Source organism: Spodoptera frugiperda, chromosome 26 (genome assembly GCF_023101765.2).
Source record: "Spodoptera frugiperda isolate SF20-4 chromosome 26, AGI-APGP_CSIRO_Sfru_2.0, whole genome shotgun sequence".
NCBI classification, from domain to species: Eukaryota; Metazoa; Arthropoda; class Insecta; order Lepidoptera; family Noctuidae; genus Spodoptera; species Spodoptera frugiperda.
Window position 1 is genome coordinate 11475781 of NC_064237.1, and position 19323 is coordinate 11495103.

Consider the following 19323-nt stretch of genomic DNA (forward strand, 5'->3'; position numbering starts at 1 on the left):
ACGGATTTTCAAAATTATTTTTTTGTTCGAAAGTAGATAGTTCTGAGGTGGTCCCATTGTCACCAAGTTAGGATCTGATGATGGGATCTTAGAGAAATCGAGGGAACTCCTCAAATATTATAGGGAACTATATAGTGATTTTGGTATATTCATCTAGAATTGAAGCATTTACAGTCAAAAAGTAACCTTTGAAGAGGTGGAACTGATGAAGAAGACCAAAAATGGCCAATGGAACTTCATACTCACATAGAAATCACAATAAAGTTATACTCCGTCAATTGTCGACGGATTTTCAAAATTCTTTTTTTGTTCGAAAGTAAATAGTTCTGACGTGGTCCCATTGTCACCAAGTTGGGATCTGATGATGGGATCTTAGAGAAATCGAGGGAACTCCTCAAATATTATAGGGAACTATATAGTGATTTTGGTATATTCATCTAGAATTGAAGCATTTACAGTCAAAAAGTAACCTTTGAAGAGGTGGAACTGATGAAGAAGACCAGAAATGGAACTTCATATTCACATAGAAATCACAATAAAGTTAATTAAGTGACTGTGACAACTGACAATACAAACAAATAAAGTAGTTATTGAGATAGAGAATTTTAACCGACTTTTTTAGTTGCGATACTGAGTATCGCAACTAAAAAGTGTGAAATAAATACTTTTTACAAAAAAATAAACCGACTTCACTAAAAAAGTTAAAAATAACTTTAATTTCGGAAGTCGGTGTAACAAACAAATAATACCAAGAAACACCGACTTCCGAAATTAAAGTTATTTTTAACTTTTTTAGTGAAGTCGGTTTATTTTTTTGTAAAAAGTATTTTCTCCAAAAACATTCGATAGAATTTCTTCGAAAGATAAATTAATAAACGATTTTAAGGTCAGAGGTACTTAGAGATGAGATAAAATTTTATGAAACCATTTTCTAAACGATCTTGGATACAAATCAAAGTTTGCGTGTACGAATGTCATAGGTTAAGTTATCGTATTCATGTGAATATTCCAATAACACAAATATAACACGAGTTATTGTAAATTCCCTGAAATACGTCTTTTAAAACAATAACATATTTTATCATTGCGAAATTGGACAATCGCGCATCGAATTATGGAAATGACCGGGCGAGACCTTTAAGATAACTGATGTGATGTGGAACTGGTTCTGTCTACAACATACGAGCCAAAAAACTAACATAGGTCCTATTGATTGTGAACTTTATGAATTCGGATGATAGATAACTCAAATATTAATCCGGGTCATGGTCTATTTCTGCGCTAAATTATGTCGAAATCTGCTAAGCAGTTTCTGAGCGTAACATTGACAAACATCTTTCTGCCTATAATGACAAACTTGCGTGTATTTTATACTTTGTAGTAGGAATTGTAATTAACTGCAAGTAGTTGACATTTTCATGTACTAGCACATTAAACGGCCCGTCTTCTCAGTAATCTTATTTACTATTTCGTTGTAAATAAAGCCGTAGCGTAGTTATATGCGTATTACACGAGTAAAAAACCCTAAGTATTTAACGCGTAAATCTTAGGAGTTCGCAGAAATAGTAATGTGAGCCATTGAGGACCAATTAACATTTTACGACGCGCCCCATTGCAAGCGTACAATCAACGAGAAAACGGTTCGATGATGAGTGAAAATATGTATGTAATTAAAACAAAGTGTGCATATTTTCTTAGAACTATAATTATGGTACTTTGCCAACGAATGGGCGCAGTTGATGCTATAGAACATTAGATAGAATTGTATTTGAAACCGTCGTCAATAATTGTCATCAGTAAGAACTAGTAATTAATGTAATTTTCGTCTTAAAGGACCAATTTGTGATGGGTTTAAAAAACTAAAGATTTTGCTGGTGATAGTACAAACTTGATAGAATCGTTGAAAGTTATTTTCGACATAGAATCAACGTATTCTACGAATTAATTAACCAAGAGGGGATTATGTTCGCCCATAACTTTGTTATTGTTGCTGTACTGGCTTGTCTAGAAATTATGCTAATTACCATACAAGTCATTTTGTAAAGGTACTAAGTCATTAAAGTAATTTCTCGTTAATTAGTACATCATCGGTAACATTGTAATATAAATTGTATTATTAATTCGTTCGGGTATTACACGATACACAAGAACGCTGCTCCGACTGATGACAGAAAACATTTGTTGTTTATGTCTGGCTATGAACACTTGGCGTCTAGCCGTAATTTTAACTTTGGCTACACACACACACACATACACACATGTGTCTTCACGAACGTACTGGATGGAATACGGAGTGGGATTTCGGGGCTTCATTTAGATCGAGACAACTGTCTTCGGATTTATATTATTTGCGACCAGCTGTCAGTGTACTTACTTGGGAAATCCCTAAACAATATTATTTTTATAACTTGTCTGTTCTTGGAAAGCTACGTTACGTATGGTTTTAGGTAGTTTCTAATCATTACGATATACGTTAAAGTGGCTGTTTATCTACATCACAAGCTTCACTGTCCGTCCGCGTTACACATGCTTCCTAGTAATCTATTGTGTTCTTATCTAAACTATCTATAATAGTTTCAATTTTTGTAAGTAAAACAACGAAACCTTGGTAGTCGGTGCACCCACATAATTACGAGCACAGACTGACGTTTCACAGAAGCCGCGATAATTGTGCGCCAGGCTATTTCGCTTCTAAGAAAGCCCATTATAATGCATGATAAAGTTACGATAATGGTATCAGCACCCATTGTGAGCGTCTCCACGTGTTTACTGCAGTCTTGTTTACTACTACATATTTTTTCCTCATTTATTAATGACGCCGCGGTCGCTAGATCTATCTATGCGCATTTTTACCTCGGGACCTTGAACGCCTGGGATTCTGCTGACTAGTTTAAATTAAACGCAAAACCGCGTCGGCGGTGAGTAAACATACATATTGTGAATGAACAGACTGGTGTGTTTTTTGCATACATAAACATTGACGATTTATGATGGCAACATTGACGTATTTGGATTCTACTTGAAATCGGAACAGGAGAATTATTTATCCGTTGCATACATCACAAGTGTAAATATTATAGATCAAATGAGAATATATGTGTGTGGAATCCAGCGAGGTATGTGCCTAGAGATGTACACAGTCGTCGATAGGGGACCTCGCTCTTATGTGCACATGGAACTAGTAAATATCGAAAACCTCTTGGAAATTCTCGCTGTGAAACCGTACTCAAATAAGTACTGTAAGGAATTGCTAAGTGCATTTATTTTAATTGCATGAATTTGCGCTTCGCTACACGGGTTTCTAAATATATTGCGACTTTAATGAATATAAATAACTTATAAGGATCTTGGCTTGAAGCTATAAAGTGCATTATAGATTTGAAAATGATATGCCGTAAGCCGTAAAGCAAGTCTAAGCTTTCAAGTTCTCGGTAACGGTCGTAACGGTAGGATATTTATTATTGATAAACAAAACGTCATAACTGTGTTAAAAGGATATTTCTAAAAGTCGTGCATACTAAGCGCGCATTGTTATTTTAGAAACGTACAGACTTGCGTAAGAGCGTCGTAAATGCAGTTATTATCGGGTACAGTCGAGAGAACAGTGCGTGAGCGTGGGTTGTAACGCCAATATCTTATCTGTAATTTTGTCGCAGATTGTACCAAGATAAAATTTTATTCAAAAATCTTTTTGTTTGGATCTGACGGTGACGGTGCCGGTGACGCATCGTTTAATTCATACGCTTTTTGATTCGTGATCTGCATTTTTTTCACAACACGTGGGACTTTCCAAATCCCTAACAACTAACATACATAATTATTTTACAGCGTTACCTACTTCACAATTCTTGAGAACTATTATGCGTTTTTCCGAAGTTAAAATAGAGTGATAATTACGTATGTATCAGTCGTTTTTTCCTCGTTAACTAAAGGTGATAACATCGTGAGGTGGTTGGACATCAGTCGCTGGTTCAAATTGCTCTTGTACGTGTGAATAGGTGTAATTTATCGTGGTTAAAGATTGCGATACTTGTGCGCCAGTGACAGGTTGATAGACGGCCGTCGGCGTCATTACGTTGTATTATCTGTTGATTGTTACACCTCAACTGCAGTAGTAGTATGGCGGAATTAATCATTACAGAACCTACTCTCCGTCTTCTAAGAAACCACGTTCAAATATTCGAATTATTAAATTTTGAATTTTTTCCTCTGACTCAAAACAGGCAAGCTACCAACTTATGTTATGAAGTCATATTAATTAGAAACGAGTTTCCTTAGAAAGTACGAGCTGTCGCACGCGGCGACCGCTCGCGCTGCTTTGTTTGGCGGAACTAATCGTATTGATGTCCCTTCAGATGTTGGCTGTCACCGTGACAGCAGTGAATCGTGAGGATACAAAGACAGCAATAAAATGTCTTCCCAAACATTTATTTAGCGCGCGTCGTGTGGTATCGATCGTCTTACAGTTTAACGGAATCCGCGCTTCTCATCATTCCACTTTGTTGTGCGTTTCCAGCTAACGTTGTGTATGCTTCCAGTTAACGCATGCATGTATGCATCTCCGTGCCTCCATGTGATTTGTCCGTATATTCAAATTGGGCCTTAAATCTCTGAACCTACTGTACTTAGCCAGAATGCGGAACAAGAACAACATTCTATGAATCCAATGTTTTTTGTTGCCTCCATTATTCTGTGAATCAGATAATATTATATATTTAGTCGGCGTCTGCGGTCAAATGTGTAAAAAGTGGTTTTGTGATAACATTGACAGAATGTCGTAATATTGTTTTTGGGCACGACAACGCCAGTATGGTTTTGCGCACGTGTGCAGTATTTCGATATTTTTATGAAAGTATTTTGAATCTCAATTCCCAAGAATATCTACAAAAATAAAATGTAAAACATTAATAAACTTGAGATATTTTTTCTCGGAAACATTAAAATAATGGCCACGGCTTTCTGCCAAACAACATGATAGTGCGAAATCTTTTAGTAACAGTTAAGTAATCGATGACGATGACCGAGCAGCGATGTCGACAAATATTATTTCTTAATATTTGACATACGTGTACGACATTGTTCCAAGATTATCGTGTCGTAGGTTTAGTAAAAAAGTGTCCACGTTCTACCGGTGGTTTCCAACAAACGTACTCACTTATCATCATTCTCGGAGCATACACCGGTGGCCACAATTTATTAGTAACGCGTGGGCCTGAATGGACGTTAACATTTACGTGAATATAGGGAATAACTGAATGGCCAGCGAGCAGCCCGCATTAAACACTCGCTACACGTCCGCCACAAGTCCGTTGAGTACTGAAGGGTTAAAAGTGACGTCACAAATTGACATTTAGCACTAAGCTCAGACTGAACGGATGACTAACTCGGTTAATACAGTGTTTTTGTTCAACTCCCGTTTGTACGCGGTACAGTAACGCATATTACATCTATGTCTTACATATGGACAGGTTCCCAGAAGAATTGTTGATTTCTAAGTATAGTTTTTGTGATCTCAATTATGTGTATCGTTTGGATTTTTTCTTTTCTCTGCCGCAATAGGTGGTTGGAGCGGTAACCGCGGGATCGTGTTAGTTGTTATAACACTGCTTATGTGTAACAGTAGTAGCACTTTAAAACAATTTTATTGTTGCGTGAATTCTGAGTCCATTTGAATCCATTAACACAGAAAAGCTTTAGACTCAATAATCCATTATGTACTCGTTTATTTTTGTCTATGGATCTTTTTTATTTATATAGTTTTGATTTACGCCATACCTGAAACATTTTAGGATAGGATAAAAGCTAAGTTCATACTACCGGGGCTCCAGCTCAAAGCAGGAGAAGGAACGGGGTGGTTTTTTGTCAGTAAGAGTCTGACACTACCTCCCGCCTCGCCCAAGACGGGAGAAGTCATTAGATGATTTTCCCCCCTCCAAAAAGAAAAGATATGCCAAAGTTCATACCGTGTGACACTGAAAACGTTCGTTATGACTTAAAACTATGTTTTAAAGACAGTGTCTATATTTGCTACTATATTATAGGGTACTATAAAATACTAACGACAGTGTACTGTCCGCTCTAATTAAACTAGTTTACATTAGCTGTTGCCAATTGGCGCCTCATGCCGTGACAAATGTTCAGTTATTTTAAGACTCGGGACGATATTATTAGTTATCTAGCGTGTAGTAGGCGCCCAAGATCTTTACTATATCTATACGGGATTAGGACAGCCAAAGTCGTAATGGATTCCTGGAAAATACTACTGAGAATACGGTGGACAAAAATCCACTAAAACATTTTCCTGTTGTTTACCTGCTATAAAAGATGTATGTGATGTAGATACAATTTTAGCCGTACCTTCGGGGGTAGCAAGAAACGAAACACGTAGCTTTTGCTCAATATTTCCGAACTGTTCTTAATATTACATTATATCTCAATTCGGTATCCAATAATCTGCCTTAAATGTACACTCTAATAAAGGTCATATTTTATTGTCAAAGAAATTCAGCTGATATTTTTATTATTAACGTGCGTCTTGAGAATACAATTGTTCCAATATTGTCTAACAGCATTAATCCTTAATCCGGTTGGATCGATTTGTCTAGACTCGAGACCTAGACGCAGACGGCTATCTTATTTACTTGCCAAAATTTATTATTATTGACTCGAGTGAAAGTATGGAAACAGATGTCACTTTCAAACAAATTCAATTACGCTCTTGCGTCATACGAAATAAAAATATAAAGATTTTTCAGTTGTATTTATTTCTAGGATCCTCAGTCCATTGCACGTATAAGTATAAGAATTGTATCTCTCCATTATCCCGCACTGAATATCATCTTCGGTCCTTTATTTCCTTTCAATTGTTGAAATTGTGTGTCATTCAGGAGTATCTTCGCTAATCAAAAGAACTACAAACAATAAAATTGTTTACCTTTTTGAAGCCTGGTCATAGCGGCCTATGCCTATGAATCTTTTTCTAAATAACTGTCCTCCATGACTAGAATAACAAGTGCTAACAAGTACCAAATCATAATGAATTATAAGGCTGCTGAATGCTTTATTACAATCGTATTTAAGTTGTCACCGTTTCGTAGTGGTCGGGTGGACTGCATTCCGGCCGGCTCGGCCAATTATACGCCACATTTCAGATGTTTGATTTGCCACGGTCCGGCCGGGCTCGGCTCGGGACAAACAACCCCGGGATCAACAACGTATCGTGACGAACATGAAATAATGCCTTTTACATTTATAAGGACTTGTAACAATACAAATTGGCCCTCATTTTACGCTTACAAACATACATATAACCTACACAGCCTGCTTAACAAACGTGGGTTTAGAAAAAGAAAAAAAAACGATTTCGAATCGATCCTTATTTCACAGAAATTCAACATTGTAGGTGGTTCTTATTGATCAGAAATAACGAAATTTACATTTTTTGTATTGTCGTTTTCATATTTGTGACCGCACTTAAATAACTACTTACATATAATTTGGATAAAAAATTGGAGATTTCCTTTTCGAATGAAATGTTTTGTGGAATTTGAATTTGGTTGGACGGACAAAATACAGAGTTGCAGGATTTTGTAGGTGTCATGACTGGCTTCTGTGTGGGTGCAACGATAATTTGTTCTAAGAATTATCTTACATAAAAGAAGTACGAAATCAATCATAAAAAATGAGTGTTGGCTTCACACTGTACATAAAATAGAATATCAGCACCTAAAGGCATCAACAATCATGATGTGAAGTACTCAGTAACGATAGGCGATTTGGTTTCTCAACGCCAATCAACTGCGGCTTTTGTCAGAGATTGACGCAGTCGTGCACTATATACAGGGCTGTGGTAGTTTCTTAGAGGTAACTTACTAACACGCTGTAACCTGCGTCCATTATTGGTTGCTACAATGGTGACACTCCTTGAATTCAGTCGCTTGCGGGACGTGTCCATTGTGACGTACAAAGCATGATTGGTCCCGGCTGCCCCCCTGCGGCACTCAATACAAATAGCCCTATTAAACTAGAATTCTCGTTTTCGGAATTTACTTTTAGCAGCCTACATAATGCTGTTCGATATTGCGTACAATACTCGAAGCTATTTCGTAAATACGCAACCTTCTACGTTTGTCGGTTTCGAATTAAGCGTACCTACCTACACCTACTACTTTGTTTCTAGAATTGAATATTCTTAAAATTATAGGCATGTGATAAAACTTGTACCTATACATATATAGTAGATTATGTGATTTCATGCAGGAAAATCCAACATGAGTGCCTACTATGTACCGCGGTGAAAACCTATGTAGACAACCTATTATAAATAATAGTTAGCAATAACATTATTCTTGACAGCGGAAAATTATTCAGAAAGAAGACACCAAGGTACCTACCGAGATTGGCGTGTAACAATATTTTATAATTTACACCCACTTGATCAAAGCCCTGCGACACAATTAGTGCCAAATATATGTAACTGGGAACACAATTGAATTCCAGACGTTGGCGTGTTCGTTTGACGTTGTCAAAGCCTGAATGCTGAACAAAGTCTAGTTTTGTGCTTGGCGAGTCGCAGCGGGCCTATTACTGGAATACCGTTGCTATGTCTAATTTGCAAACATTCCAGAACATCAAAGCGCGAATAGCTCCATGGACACGTGTCATATCGATCAGGATATAATGAACACAGCTATTTGTTGTAACTGTGCCCGAGTTGCCAACTACAAATATATTCAGTACATTCCGACTCATGAATTTTTTCCTCGTAAAATATCCCGGCAAGGTTGACAATGCTACGAGAAAGGAGATGGTTTCCACGAAGTGTACTCCGTTAAGGTAATGAGTGAGATAAGGTCATAATATATCTGTCAGTGCGTCCGAGGCTCCGGCTGGCGTAATGGTGTGGATGGACCACTTCCACACTTCGGATCTAACTATACTTCGCGGTGTAGCTGATGGGTAATGTCGGGTGCAGCACTTATTGTGCGTGCAGGCTGCCAGGCTCCCTGAGATCATTAATTCAGCTACAGTGACATACACCGCTGCAATATTTCCTTCATTATTTGGAGTGGAGCAGATATTAAATTCAATTCTACGTCCTAGGTTCCTGGGAATACGTGTATAATATTTTCCAGCAATATGTTTATAGTTTCGGCATTTTACGTAAGCCGACCTTGTTTGGTTTACATAATTCATTTGTATCGCAAATCTTATTTCTCCGAAGGCTCGGCACGGTTCGTTAATAAAAATCTGAAAAAAGCTTATCATAATTCTTAAAAGACCCAAAAAACTGATTACCTAATTTAATTAAATTATACATTTCTCTGTAAATGATGTATTCTATAATAATATTTTTTTTATCTGGTTTATGAATGGCCGAGCTAGCAAAACAGCACCTACTGTTTTTTGAGTACCTACTTGAGACGATTCCAATTAATATTTTAATTAAATTTTATCATTTTCTCGTATTCAAAATTCTAGATAACTGTGTGCCAATGACCTTTGTTTGTCTGTGTGATATGTTTGTGTAATAGATACGCGATTCTTCGTAGCAATAATTGCGTTCGCGCAGAGTTCCAAGTTATCATTGACGATTTTATAATTAAATGTTTATCAGTAGCCGTGCGCTCGCGGCGCTAGCGAGAATTCTTGTCGGAAGTCAACCGGTTAGGCATCAAGGTCCATTATCATCTTACTAGCTGCGTGTAACAATTATAATATTTTCGTTTCCATATTTTTTAATAAACTTACATTGTTTGAAATTAGATCTTGGTTTGGTACTACTCCTTCTTCTATTTGACCCCAAGAAAATGGGTGTGTTTCGGTTTAAGGCGCAATACAATGTTATTTTAGGCCTGCCGCACTGTTTAAATAAGATAACCGACTGTACCAACTTATAGGAAATCATACCTGCGCAGTGTTTTATCAATAAATGAACAGGAAAAAGGACATGACATGACAACATGAAAATATTTCGTGATTAGTATCACGAAATAATTATGTAATTTAATAAATTCGTAAAAAATACTGATAGCGTTATCCGTATTTTTAACAGCGATAAATGTGATCGTCATTATTTTGATAATCGTAGTGTCGTACATTATCTGTCTACGTATCGGACAATAATATTTGCGTGTCCACGTCACTCAGTCGAGTCCTTACGCCCGGCTTTCGGCGAATTGCTATGATTATGATTATGACTAATGCTAATTGAAGGCTTGAAGGTACATCACTGTTATTATTATTCCATTTTCTAATACGCAAAAACTAACTACGCGGAGTACGTGGCATGCAAAGTTAGGCTTTAATAGGTCAGGGACAAAAAATATTGTAATGTGTTCTTTTGGAGCCATACAAAGGTTAAAACACATGTTATATTAATTAAATAATATAAATATGTTGATGTGACTGTGTATTCCAAACCTTTTTTAGAATCACAAATTACGTTACCTAGAGAACATAAATAATATCGTAATTCTGTGAATTTTTTTTGAAATGTTTTGACACCGTTCAACTGACGTCGTATCATTTTATAATTTCTCATTTGGAATATACTTTCCATGTAACGTCCCTAATAATATTATGCAATAGCAACATGAAGGCGTAACAAGGTACAATTGTCACAGGATGAACAAAGGCAAAGAAAAAGAAAACCTTCCAACATTTTTTATTTGTTACGTTTAGTCACGTTCCTTCATAGTGACGGAATGCGTGACGTACTAACAAAAGCTTCGTTTCAAACAGTAGAACAATACGATACACGTTGATCGTCAATCAGGCGGATGTTTAAAACATACATCGAATGGACGATGTTCATCCTAACAGCTAAAGACGGTTACCAATGTTTATTTAGTAATTATGCTGCAGGACTTACTAGTGTGTGCAAAAATCGATTCAAACAGGAAAATCGATACCTATTAGAAACGATTTGTACTTTCACTCGTTTCTTAGTTTTATGACGGATTTCTATTGGCTTGGCACCACACCTTGATTACCAATTACACTGCCGCTGCTAAGTTTTTATTCTAAACTTGAAAACCAGCTGTATCTACGTATCTGGTATAATTTTGTGCCATACACCGAATAGTCCGAATCCTCTCACCATTTATTGAAGAATATTCGTTTTCATACGAAGCTCTTCAATGTCTGTAAAAATATTCGCGGTATGTTGGTCGAAATAAAAACCCAATACTTGGTTTCCCAGGTCGGATTTTTGGATTTGAAAATTCTCAGTAAATGGTTTGTGCTCAATGTTTTTGCAAAGTCTTTCTTGCTTCACATTCAGTATGTCTTCTGTCAACGTCTTCGGCCATGATTTTAGAGTCTTTTGGTCTTTTATTACTCTCCATTAGCTATTCTGCTTTCTGCGTAAAGTTAATAAGTACGCTATTACGAAAAGTAATTTTACTAGCAGTTTTTACGACGAAACACCTACTCATACATTACCTTTAGTTTTATTCCCATTCGAAATGTTGTAGCTATCTTTAACATCTCCAAAAGGGTTAACGACATGTAAATCCATTAAATAGACGGATATCCTTTCTCTGTACATTTTGTACAAAAAACTAGGAATATTTTTGCTTTGTTAACGAGCTTTGTATGGCTAATCCTGTAAGAATAAGCCTTAACTTATTTGTTTGAAGATAACTAACTAACTAACAGTACATTCTTGCAAAAAATTGCCAACAAATAGCTTCCTAGCGGCATTAACCACAAATATTTCTATTTCTATTCAAAATGGACATTCGCTATAATGCGTGTAACGTATTATAATTGATCGGGTTACATAAATCATCTTATTGTTTGGCAGTCGACTCCGCGGAGGTTATTGGCACCAGCGGCCATCGCCCACTGACGCCCTGGCAATGCCACACTGGCATTCGATGAACTGCCGACGTGTGTACCCACACTCTTAATTAACAACTAGCATTTCTTTCAAACATTTGAATGAAACAACTTGACATTTTTCGACGATCACATAAATATTTATCGAAATTTATTAATTTTCAATGTTTTATGATCATCTCCTAAGTTCTTAATTGTAAACACATATTATTTATTACGTATTCTATTCCCAGAAGGCAGGTGACGTAGTGTTAATTGTGCTTCTACTATTAGGAGCACTTGGCCCAGTTTTCAATTGTAATACATGCTACACGCCTCTAGACGTCGCAAATTAATTATACAATTCGGTTACGATTCCCCGAAGCGGCCCGCCCGTAAATATGTCAAGGTATCAATTAATGATGATCAAATATTTATCGCAGCCATATATTTCAGTATCTATGAACATGTCGACTCGCCTATCTATAAAAGCTTTTAGCAGCCTCAATTTTTAAGGCTCATTGAGATTGAATCTTCCATGAAAATTGGATCGGGCGTATACGGCGCGAGCTTGGAGCACTCCAATCTGCAAATTGATTTAGAGGCAAAAAAATCGCTATATGAAAATTATATTCTTTTATCTAACTATACAACCTAGGTACCTGTAGCTATTGATTCTCATCGAACACTTGTGTAACACAGTAACACTGCATTGAATACAAAAAGAAATATATGGAAGACTAGTCTCCTAGAATTTGTTTTTAAACTGCCTTTCTTTCTTCCTAGGGCGGATCGAAACCTAGCGGCGGCGATCTGATGGCGGATCTCCACGCGAAGCTATCGATGCGTCGTCGAGGCATCTCCGGGGCTGAGAGGGCAGGAGGCTCCGTCCTGCACACGCTGGCCAGCTACATACCTGAACCTGACCAGTCCTCGCCTGCGCGGTCCTCCAGCGAGGACGACTGGGAATGACCCACCACAGTAACACTACGGACTAATGTAATACCTTATCTTAGTTATATTTGTTTTAAACTTACTATGTAAACACAGGGAAAGTAAATGCGATTCTTTCTTACTCTTCGCGGATCTAAATGAACAATGTTACATTGTGAACTTAGCAGCCTGTTATGGAACCCTGGTACCGACTCACAGAGCACAAAAGCTCACAGAGACCAAGAGCATAATTGAGTAGTTCCATACTTTGCTCACAATTTATTCATACTACAGTAATGAACGTAATGTCAAAGGGAATATCGCTCTTTAAATGAAGTCGCTACCGAAATAATACAGCTGTAAGCGCAACTGCACCCTTTGAAGTGACGGACAAAAATAAACCGTATTCTCTACGGGCCAAGCTCGAGTTTTATATGTATACAAGAAAATAAATACGTATGTATTAAGTTTTAAGTTATGAAAGAGTATATTACTATAGTTAAAATTAAAGCGAAATGTAAATTTGTACATTATATATTGGATGTTAACAGTTTGTTTAAAATTCGTCATAACCGCTTATTTCCAAATGCGGGTATTTCTTCCCCGGTCCCCAATTAGAGGATCTCTTACGATAATTTTCTTGGTACTGCCATCTGTATGTTCTAAGTAAAAACACATTAATTTGTTCTCCGAAAACTCGTTATCGATTGTTGCTCGTATAATAGGTATATTTATGTCCATTCCGTATTAGGTTTTTATGTTACTCTAATCTTCATACCTTCTCGGAAGCAGTGGGACATACAATTCCGAATCGATTAGAGCTAACCTTTACATTGACCGCATCCGAATACTTAGAACGCTCTAATTTCTGTCTAATCAAGGTGTTATTGTTCGGGTTATGCAATGAAATCTATCCGATTGTTTACATTTGTGCACGAGCTGTTTACTTTAAGTGTTAGAAGTTGTTTCCTAAGATTTTCCTTGATTCCCGGTACGTTGACGTACTTCTCCGTGTTGTTTGAATAATATTCAAGTTTTTGGGAACATTTTCCTTGTTCTAGGGTAATTGTTGATGTTGTGTAGCTGTAAGTGCTCGTACACTATTAACATTCAGTGTCGATGTGTTAGCTCCGTTGTCTAATCTCATGTTTACATAGCTAAGGGAATAGTGTATTATATAGGTACGTAATTATGTCCACTCGTGGACTGAAAGCGAAAGGCTGAGTTGATTGATGTTCTAACTTTCTAAGTGACGTCAGTACGATACGGTGAATTAAAAGGATATATAAATAGTCTAGCTAAATGAGTCATTGTTAATTATCGATTCATTATGTAACATAAGTAAAATACGCCATTAGTAGCACTAGCGGTACAACACTACGTCACGGACTTCTACGTCACACCTTCAAGCGTTGTTGTTGCATTCTCAAATTCCTAGTATACTGTATGTTAATTCTATTGTAATCGAAAGCCACTTTAATCTAATATTTACATATTTTCAAAGTAAATACTATTTATGAAAAATATTTTGTAGTATAATGTAAATATTTTCTATTCTATGTATTTGTAACATTTGATCAATTTCAATTATTAACATGTATTGTTGTTGGATAAGCAAAAAGCCTCACAGGACCAATCTAATTGTGGCCGCGGTCGGCAGTATTCCGTGAAATTTTAATAGTCAAGTTCTATTTACAAACAGAGATTGGAAAGGGCTCTCGTTCCGGGAGGTTATTACGATAATCGTATTTCTCACTAGTGACTATCTCGCTTTCGTTTCTAGGAAGGTGCGCGGCTACATTAACAGTGTTCCCCGCAAACTATCAACTGGTTCGGCTGATTAGCATTTCCAGAATTGAGAAAAAGCTGCGCTACGACAGCGCCCTACTAGTTGATACGTTAGCTACAGCTTAACACAAAACTAAACATTCGCCCTAGATCTGAACTGTGGTGATATTGTATGAAGTAATAAATTATTCATGTGCGAGCGTCATTCCGAGTACTGCTAAATGTGGACTAAAATTATCGCGGAGGACGGAATCTAGGTTGTAGAGGAGCTTGTGATGATTGTGCCTACCGCGACAGGTGCTAAATATTTACGACATTAGGAATGGAGTAATGAAGTCAGTTTCGATGTCCAAACTAGAGTGTGAGTGCATAGCGAGAAGTTATTGTAAGGTCAAGCAAGACTGGTTATTGTAGCGGGGAACTCGTCGGAGAATGGTGTTGACGTAGTCGGCGATACTTCACACGCGGCGCCCGCTCCGTGTTTATTGGCAATGAGTGATATTACGCATATCCACAGCATCCATTGCCAATGTCCGCGCGCGCCGCGGTACTGTCCGGTGCAGTACACAATACATTGCATTTCTTCACATTAACATTATGAAATTAATACGTAGTTCAGATTTTATACACCGTTTCAAGTTTATCGTTAGACCTATATTAAATGTTGTGATAAATCTAATGGAAATAATTGATGTTTTAGCACTTTGTATACTTGGAAGTCACTTTGTAATTTGGGGAACGTCTTTGCGTAAATAAATATGTACGTAGGTAGGGCATGGTTGACATCAAATGATTAGAACAAACCTACACAATATTCTTGTGGTATTCTCGGGAACGTTTTATGGTTTTAATTAACCATTCGTTTCTAAGAATTTAATATTATTTGCTATCCAAATGTTTCTTTTAACATTTCTTGATTATTGCGAAAATCTGGTGAGCTATTATACGTATACGAGAATAATAAGAACGTGAAACCATCTGATTAGAAGCACAGCACGTAAGGTAATTTAGGCAGCGGCCTATTCGCGTGCTTTACACACCTGTGCTGCATCTCCGCACGTGACGTGGGTGTATTATTGGAGAATTAGGTAAAATGGCGGCATGGTGTGTCGCTTCATTTTGTTTTGGCCATCAGTATGCGCCGGCCACGTGTGCTACAAACAGTTATTCATATGAAGTAGCCGTTAACTCCAATTTCTTGCGACTACGGATTAAGGGGACGATCGCAATTACCCACTTTGTTTCATACAACCAATATTAAGCTGTTAATGTTGATATAATCACGTTATAAGAAATGTATTCTATCGCTGTATAGTCGTATTGACGCTTGTTTCAGTAATGTAAGTTGAATGTTTGTACGACATTTTCTATCAGATAAAGCAAACGTTCTAAACGAATAGTTACAGTTGTTAAGTTTTCAAAACAATCAATTAAGTAATGTTTATCGGTGCCGTTATAAGTAAATTAAAATTGTTATTTTCCGGGACCACTTGGCGGTATTCAAAAGTAAAATATTCATATTAACTTAAAAGATGATTGTCCTTAAACGGGTAATGGGTATTAGCGACCTTAATACCTTTATGGAATAATCCCTGTGTTATTTAAAGTGGAAGGCGTGCTTCGAATAATACATAGATACGTTATGTACGTTAGATTTTGAATCTTATTGTTGAAGCAATACGATGTACAATAATGTCGTAGTGTTGTAGTGATGGGTTGCGAGTTCCGTTGAACATAACTGCCGCTTGCGCTGTTGGTATATGAAAATAATTAATGTAATATTTGTTTAAGTGTTACTGTTGTACGATGTGCTAGTAAAATCACAATAAAAAAAAACATCGACGTTGATCCTTGGTGCTTTATGAAAAATCAAATTAAATAGTTTTTAAAACTATTGTAGTTTCGTGGCTGGGTGATGTGAGGGCTGGATAAGAGTTGGTTGCTCTCGATAGCAGTGGTTCTTCTTATCTTGTAATTGATAAAGTTGTCGATGTTTTGGTCGTAAAGATGGCGTTGTGTTTGTCCTCTGCTTGAGTTTCGCCTCACTGTATGTCGTCGAGTCTACGTTGTCGTAATATTCCGTAAGAGCTTAAAAGCCGGGTCTTGCCTGTTACACGTCAGACCTCAAGCGATCGTTCTGTGCGATTTCCTATAGTTTTAAATTAGGTATGTAAGTGTAAACCCGGATATTGCTTTTCGAACTTTGAAGTAGAGTCGATACGAAATGAAACGAAACTTTACGAGCTTTTCAAAGTGCACACAGCGCTTGTTGTTTTAGTGTGTAGTAGAGAAACCGCAGCGCTGCTGCTGGCTAAAATGTAAACTAGATTATGTTTTACTTGGTAAAGAACCGAGTCCAGTTTATAATGAAATTCACTTCGTATCGATCCTCTTTCAATCGGGAAGTTTGATAATTTAGGCAGAATTGCACAGTTACGTCAGAGATTATGTAAAAAAAATATAAAACGCAGCTGTCCGTGTGTGGGTGCTTTACGTAATGCCATTGTTTTAGCTTATTTTATTATATTAAAAGTTAAGTTTTATCCGCCAATATTATACGTAGGTGTAATATCGCAAAGCATGCAAGCTAAGGGCTCCTGCACTGTAACAACAGGTTTTGTAAAATAACGCGACATTTTATTACTTAAATTTTATAATTAGGTGGTAACAGTAGTAGGGCACGGCTGCAGACGCGTCTGTGTGACGTGTGCTAATTGAATGGGTACACTCGCGGTCGATGTCTAATGTCATTAGTTTCACCTCTAATGCCGCCATTCTCCGTGATGTACTGTAAACACAAACATGCATTTAGATAAATGACATCATTTACTCAATGCACCACATAATTAAATTGCAATTCCTCTAACTAGACAATTACTTCTAATGAATTTTACTAATTGAAAAACATAATACTTGTTTATTAATTGTAATAAACTATCGACATAGACATCGACCCGACTCTAGTATAAGACTGAAATCACAGATAAATAATATTTTGAAATTAAATCATTTTAAAAATCAAATGTTTAATGGTTGGGTAAGGATAAGTGCATAGGCCCGCTAACTTGTAAGCAAGCGTTAAATAAATCTGAGTAGTTATTAAGTTTGAATGGATTCCGACTAACTTTTGTAGCTTATCGGCGAAATAAATTAAAAACTATGTTGATATTATAATGAATTTAACGAAATTATGTATATAGGTATATATATAGAATTTAATGTAGATGTTTCTAATTGTATAAAAACTTAGTGTAAAATATGATGTACGATTAATTTGACGGCGTTGTCCACTGAGACGTATTGTTGTACTCTGTTAATCTGTAGACCCCTAAACAAATTAGAGAGGCTTAAATAAAAAACACAACACATTTTGCAACCCCTTCAGGTAGCTGCATCAGCCAATTTTAATCTCTAATGCTTTCAACTTAACGGTTGGTTTGGCAAAATCATGCTTTTCTTTTACAATTCTTAAGTCTATCACATAAATCTTGGAATTGGTTGATGCAGCTGCAAAAACTTGTCAGATGTGTTGTGTTGTTTACTCCAGACGTGCGTACATCACGTGTCAATGGTCAGCGCCGTCCCTAGTGATACTTGCCTTCATAATTTTGTTTAAGTTTTGACTGACTGATTTAAATGTTCACGTGTTATAGTTTATAGTGACTTTTTTACACTCCATGCATTTTTTTAAGTCAATGCAAATATTTTTTTTAAACTATTTAGGTACAACAATCAATAGTCAACTACATATTTTTAAGATGGATTAGTGTAATTTGTTTTAATAATAACGATGTTTAAGTCATTAATTTATTTACAGCGAATATTTACAGTAGAAGTGTTTGTTACTATAGAAGTATGTCGTTTGTCCTGAATCGAATCCATGTAAAGCACTAATCCGTCTCATAGCTGTATCGTGTAAATATAAAGTCGGTATATGTAACTGTTCACTGGATTGTATCACGTTGTCATTTATACGTACGTTTGTTGTATGATGGATTTTACATGTTACGATGTATGGTATATTCATTCATTAATTATATGTATAATGAAATTTTAAATATCTAAAACTACGCAGACGTTTTATTTAATCCCCTATTTAAGCTCCCTGAACGTGGCACATCTGAAAAAAAGAAGAAAAGTGTTTCTGAGTACGAGAAATGATGAGTGTATAATTGAGGGTCACCGACTCCTTTTTACGCATTCTGATTATTTATAACGGCGGCAGAGCCACCTCGCTAGAAAGCTACGTGTTTCGGGTTTTACACGGCATTGCCCCAGAATAACACCGTCAAGATTTCCTGGTATCACCGCGCCGAGTATTTCGGATCGGAAATAAGGATTCTAGGAAACCGCTGGCCTCAGCCGGCCGCGACCGCGCGTGGAGGACGCGACGGGCTCGCGTGCCGGTGCCTCTGTGGGTGTGACAAATTGCCTTTTGGGTCCGGTTGTTTTAACGACCCGATGTAATTGACTAAGGTCAAGATTAGATGGGATTACTTTTTTCTTTATTATTTCTAGTATGTGGGTGTTAGGTGTATGTTTTGAAATACAATTCACTCAAGATTCACTATCGTGAGTCATTAATGAATTCAAACATAACATACACGTTGAAGATAGTTATAATACATGCAGACTATTGAATAGAATCAAGACCAACATTAATATTACATATTATAAGGTGTTTCATCTTCTCTTTGTACTCTGCATATTTTTATTATTGAAAAAAATATCAACCATTTTTGATATAACTTTATTTACACAATCACGTAACGGGCTCTG

General features: G+C 36.8%; 1 protein-coding gene across 2 annotated transcripts in view; it reads left to right on the plus strand.

Moving 5' to 3' along the window:
- LOC118281770 (WASH complex subunit 1) overlaps positions 1 to 18614 on the plus strand; it is a 42362-nt gene extending 23748 nt beyond the window's left edge. For both annotated transcript variants that reach the window (XM_035602489.2, XM_035602488.2), the window contains exon 6: positions 12610 to 18614. In XM_035602489.2, the coding sequence (XP_035458382.2) occupies positions 12610 to 12795 (186 nt within the window). In that variant the 3' untranslated portion in view covers positions 12796 to 18614. The remainder of the gene's footprint in view (positions 1 to 12609) is intronic.
- Positions 18615 to 19323: the final 709 nt, after the last annotated feature.